Here is a 6,000-nt window from a genome sequence, read left to right as displayed (position 1 = left end):
TTGTGAGAGAGAAAAAAACAAAACAAAACAAAACCAGTGACTTAATTCTGGGGCAAGATTTATCCACCGGGAGCCTCTTCCAACGTGATATTGGATAGCAGTTTCTATGCTTTGGAAAATAATCCAGATGGTACAGGATCCTCAGACTTCAAACATGGATGTTGACTTCCCACTCACAAACTTAAAGGCCTTTGGGTCATAATACTTGTAGGCAAAAGGCAAATGAGTCCTCAGAGGGCCACTACCTAAATAGCCTTACCAGAACAACTGATTTGGATTCCTATGAGGAACAAAAAGTGAATGTGAGCACTGTGTTAATGGATGGCTCCTACATCAGGTTGGCAGTGATTAAGGCAAAGGAGACCAGCTGAAACTGTCAAGTGCCACTGCTGTGTGACCTTTGGCAAGTTAGTGAAATTCTGAGTTTCCTTATACTCATCTGTAAACTCAAGAGACTATTTCCATCAGAGTGTTAGGATTTAAAAGAGTCTTTATAAAAAGCACCTAAATCACGTAAGTTTAAGGTTTCCAAAAGGATGTCAGGTGAGTAATGGCAAGGAATCCAGAGAAGAGGAGATGGGGGGGTTGGCATGATCACACATGACCTTTCACAAGTCACTACCCCTCCTGGGGGCTTAACGTCCCTCTGTGCCAAATTGGGGGGTGGGGGGGATGGGAGTGCTTAGACTAACATGATCCCTGATGGCTCTCTTTGGCTCATACATCCTAGAAGTCTGATTATGGTAGACCAGTTATGACCCTTAGCTTCCTTTCATTGTATTTTCTGTCTTGTTATTGTTTGTATTCAGGAAAGCTATTGGCCAGCCATCTTACTCACTTCTTTGATGGAGGCCCTAATGACCTTCCTAAAGATTTCCAGCCTCATGTTGGTATCTCCTAAAAATAAGTAAGTACAGTGGTGGGACTAGATGTGCTTTTGTTTTTCCTTTCAGTTGGAAAGGATTTGGGAGTCATGGCTACATCCTCTAGCTAGGGACAGGGTTATAGGGTTCCTCAATGAACCGGAATTTTTTTTCTTCTCTTACCCTTATTACCAAGGTTAGCATCAGATGGAGGCTGGAAGGAAACCTAGGGGAGGAGTGGTGACTTTTTTCCCCTCGCTTAAAGTGCATCTCCAAAACATGTACTTATTCCCCAATTGGCTCTTGGGGGCTTGTGTCTGCTGTGCTTTGGCCTTTCTGAGGTATTGAGCCCAGCCAGGGCCTTAACAAACAGAGGTCTGGAGAATTACACAGTGAAAGATACTGATTTGGGTGCTTACATAGAGCCTGGAGCTATTCAAAGTGTTGTTATGGTGCTATACAGCTGTATAGATAATATAGGGCTAAAATCCAATTTATTTTTTGATGAGGGGCAAGCAACTTCACACCAGAGATGAGCTTAACTCTGCATATAGAATGGACAGTTCGTAGCAAGAGAGATACAACAGAAGGTAGTGCTAAGGGTCCAGAGACATACAGAAGAATCACCCTAGCACTGGCCTCTTCTCTCTCTTCTCAAATCCAGTTGCCAAAAGCACATGGTTGGGTTGCCTCTAGAAGTCCTCTCTTAGCTCTGGGTTTTGATCTAGGCTCAAAAGGGTTATTAGTCTGCCTGGAAAGGAAAGGTAAGGGAGCCAGCCCAACTTCTCCCATTTCCTTTCCTTTGCTATGACTTCTCAGGAGGCCCTGTCTTTTGAAAGCCATAAGGCTCTTCTCTGGGCTTTATATTCTTCCTATGTAATGTTCCAACCTTGATTCTCTTGCCTTAGGGGTGCTGAAAAAGTCCTAGTGAAATATGGCAGCAGTGCGGTCAACAACAAAGCATCTGACTGTAGTGTTGTATAATCCATGCTGATGGGGACTCTCCATGGCCCTGTGTTTATCTGGGGTGGTGCTGCTGAAATTGCTAGTATGTTAAAATATAGAGCTACAAAATGGTAAGGCACCTTTTGTAAGAAAAGACAGAAGAAAACAGTGACACAGGCTCTTGCATACATGGCCTTACATAGTAGAGGACACATCCTCCGTGATTGGGTAAGTAGAGATAGATAAATGGGTAAAAATATAAATATTTGGGGAAAAGTTGTCACATGCCAAAATAAATTACAGGAAGAATAAAAGTGTAAAAATTAAATTATTTAAAAAAATATATATACACACACACTTGTCAGTGGCTATTAATCTCTGAATCAAGAAGACTTTCTAAATACAAGAGCAAATAGAACAAATCATAAAAGACTTCTAAAACTATCTTAAAAAAGTAGAAACATTTTTACAATAATAAACCAATGGGACACTGTACTTAATCTATAGGGAGACCTTAAAGAAAAACAACTGGCCAAAAAGCTTCTGAAAAAAATAGATGTGAATCTACAGGATATTCAAATAAATAGAAATTAAAGCTGTACTGAAAAGTTTTTTTTTTAATTTTTATTTTAACCTATCAAACTGGCAAGATTTGAAACAAATCCATGTTAGTAAACACAAGGTAAAAGCTTATATGGAATTAAAAAAAAAAAAAAAAAAACTTTAAGTGTCCATACTCTTTAACCCAATAATTTCACTTCTAGGAATGTTTCCTCAAGAAATATTATCTGTCAAAGATGTTGTGCAAGGATATAATTGGTAGCATCAGTTGGGAACAACTTCAGTGTCAACAATAGGGGGCAGTTTTAGAAATTATGGCACATATCAACATGTTGGAATATTATGCAGCTGTTAAAATCTCTGCTTTTAAATAATGGAAAAAGTATGATAGACTAAAATAGGGGCATTTGTTGACTCTAAGTGGTAGGAACAGATGTGACTAACTTTTCTGGATTTTCCAAGTTGCCATTAATTGGTCCTCTTTATAATAGGGAAGAGGTTTTTTACAAAAAGGGGGACAAAAGGAAATTGCACATGGCTAAGTGTCCTGAATAATTCTACTATGGGTGAGGTGGTTAGAAATCTGGGAGTAATATGTTCAAAGCCTAAACCAAGAGTTCTGTAAAAACTCTTGGGAGTTGCTTTTTTCCCCCACAAACGAGAAGCTGCTTCTCCAGCAGCTGCCTTGGCAGCTCTGCATTGGCTGCCTAGAAGGGTGTGGGAGGAAAAATGCACAAATGCACTTATGAATGGAATGTGTGTTTTGCAAGAGGCCAAGTTGGCAGCTTTGGCTTCCAAAAGGTGGGAGCATCAGCTGAAAGAACAGAGTGTGCAGACTTGAGGCCTCAGAGACCTTATGGTCTAGGCCCAACTCTGCCGAGTTCTGGAGTTGGGGGCCCACTGGGAAACCTCCCATCCAGGAGAAGGAAATGATCTTGGCTTTTCCTAGGAGCAAAGGCAGTGCTCTTGGCACATGGAGCCTAATCTGTTCTGTGATCCCACACTTGGAAAATGTTTCTCAGTAACATGTCATTTATTGAAGACTTAATGTGGGTTTTCCCTAATTTAATCCTCATAACAACCTTATTATGTTAGGTACTAATGTCCCCATTTAAAGGTGAGGTAACTGAGGCTCAGAGAGGGAAAGTCATATATAGCCCACTATTCTGTCATTTTCCACAAGCTGGATCTTTGAATTTTCACAATAATCCTTAAAAAGATATGGCCTCATTTTATAAGCTGTGGAACTCTACTCAGATGAGATTAAGTGGCTTGCCCAGAAGCAGAGGTCTGTCCATATCCAAAGGCAGACACTTAATTTGTCTCAGGACTGGAGTCTCAAAAAGTAAACAGCAGTTAAGCTCCTATAGCTTTGGAGCTCAGCTGGAGGTGGAGAAAGAATCCAGAAGCATTGTCAACTTCAAGATGGTCTCAGGGCCTCACAGTACACCTGGAGAGTTTTCCTCTTTACAAGGGAGCTTTAAGTGTTGTGTCTCCATCCTAAATCAAAGCTCTTAAGTTCTGGCTCCTGGTTCCCAACTTTTACAGAGGGCCAGCTCTTAACAGAAGTTAAAGGATTAAACACTGCCTTATATGCCCAACCTTGAGAGGTAATTTAAATATTGTTGTAAAATATATGGTGATTTAAAACCAAACAGAAAAGCAATTGGTAAAACCTAATCTTCCAATCTCACTAGTAAGAGAAAAACACTGTTCACATTTGGCATACAGTCTTCCAGGTTTTGTTCCAAACTTAGGCATGTCTTGGTGTACCTTTTTCTACAAACTACACACACTATTCAGTAACCCTCTATATTTCCTACAACATATATTGGGAATACATAATCACATCTTCACAAAAATCCCATAAGGTAGGTATGTACCATTACTGTCCCAAACACAGAAATGTTATTCAAGTTCATACAATATGTAGGAAAGCTAGGATTCAGAGTCAGTCTGTATCCAGAGGTCCACTTCCACTTAATAGCTACCAAGAATTCCACTGTGCTCACTCTGTGATATCTGCTCCGTAGGTGTTTATGTAAAACTATCCTATTATGATAGGATATTCCTACAGAAGTGGAATTGCTGGGTCCCCATCTATGAAACAATTTATAAGGGTTTTGGTGTGATACATACTGTATACTGGATTAGTTCATCTTTTCTAGAGGGCAGCTAAGTATCTCTGTTTTGGAGTTGTGTGTGCCTGTACCCATGTCCTTTCCAACACAGAATGTTAATATTTTAGGAGGTGATAAAAAAGAGCAGTAGCTTTTACTGAAATCGAAGCTTCCAGTTCTAAGGGGAAGATCTGGTGTGATGGGGCCACCTATTGGTGAAGGGTGACACTGCAGTCTCACTGAAGGGAAGGAAGCATTCCTAAAAATGGAATTGGAAGGGTGTTTCCAGTGTTGGTAAAAAGCTTAATTAGTCTTCCTCTCCTGTGTTGCGGGGGGAGGGTCTGCCAGATTTTCAGTTCAGTCTCTTTTCCCTTCAGTTTTTTAACAGCTGTCAATGAGAAAAGTGTGCCTTAGAGAAATTTGCTTCATAGATAGTATAACTTTGACAACCTGCATTAAGGGCTGAATTTTCTCCATACTCAAGTCCCTTTTCCTGGTTTCCTTACCTATATATTACCATTTAATAGGAGTGCTACCTACGATGAGCATGTACTACAATTTCCACTGACACAAAGTAAAGTACAAACTGGTTTCCTTCCCTCACCCCATCTTAAGATCAGGAATGCTTGAATTGTAGGCATTTATTGAAAATTTGTACATGCCATATAAACGTTAGGACTAAACTTCTTAGGTAGTACACCATTTCCACAAAAGCTTGTCTGCTGGACAGAGAGGCTGCACATTCTCTGCCACTGTCCACAAAGGATGATAAATGGCACATGGAAAATGATGGTCAGACTCACGAACATATTTTTGGGGTGGTGCTTTCCTCTTCATCTTTTATTCCCATCAGTCCTAGGCCAGAGAATGATCCATGAGTGCTGCAACAAATGAGTGAAGATAGGTTTATAATCCACAGGGTTGAAAAAATGGTTACAGACTCATAGGTAAGAGGTGGTAAGTTATTTTGGATATATGTATGGGGCAGAGGACAAGCAGGGAGACAGTTTATGGAAAGCTGCCTACTGAAAATGATTCAACAGAAAGAATACTGACCAGTCCCAGAGGCCTAGAATCAATTCAGCTCTGCCATTTAACAGATGTGAGGCACATCTCAACCAAAGGTGAATAACCTCAAACTGAGGCTATTGCCTTCAACTATAAAACCATTAAATACTTAAATTAGGATCTCACAACGCTTTTGTGAGGACTTTAGACAATGATTGATAAAATACATCATTTCCTCATATATCATACAGATCATTCACCATGTACCAAGCATTATTTTAAGCACTTTATACGCATTCTCATTTAATCCTCAAAAGAGCTGCTGTACCTAACGTAGGTACTGATGCAGGTACAATTGTTATGTCCACTTTTCAGAAAGAACCAGGCTCATAGACCTAAAACTCGCTCAACAAGTTGAGTGACAAAATAATGCATATTGTAAAACACTTGGTACAGTTTAGAATTTAGGAGTCAACATTTTAGTTCCTTGCCACCTTGTAGTG

At 40.0% G+C, this 6,000-nt stretch overlaps 1 protein-coding gene across 4 annotated transcripts in view; it reads right to left on the bottom strand.

Annotated features, from left to right (window-relative positions):
* Positions 1 to 5,233: 5,233 nt before the first annotated feature.
* Positions 5,234 to 6,000, bottom strand: part of REXO5 (RNA exonuclease 5) — a 37,988-nt gene continuing 37,221 nt past the window's right edge. For all 4 annotated transcript variants that reach the window (XM_053894437.1, XM_053894438.1, XM_053894436.1 and 1 more), the window contains one exon: positions 5,234 to 5,370. In XM_053894437.1, coding sequence (XP_053750412.1) covers positions 5,289 to 5,370 — 82 coding nt within the window. In that variant the 3' untranslated portion in view covers positions 5,234 to 5,288. The remainder of the gene's footprint in view (positions 5,371 to 6,000) is intronic.

This window comes from Panthera pardus, unplaced genomic scaffold, assembly GCF_024362965.1.
Source record: "Panthera pardus isolate Hobbes unplaced genomic scaffold, ASM2436296v1 HiC_scaffold_5, whole genome shotgun sequence".
Taxonomy (NCBI): Eukaryota; Metazoa; Chordata; class Mammalia; order Carnivora; family Felidae; genus Panthera; species Panthera pardus.
Note: the sequence above shows the minus strand (reverse complement) of the source record. Positions and strands in the feature narration are given on the sequence as shown.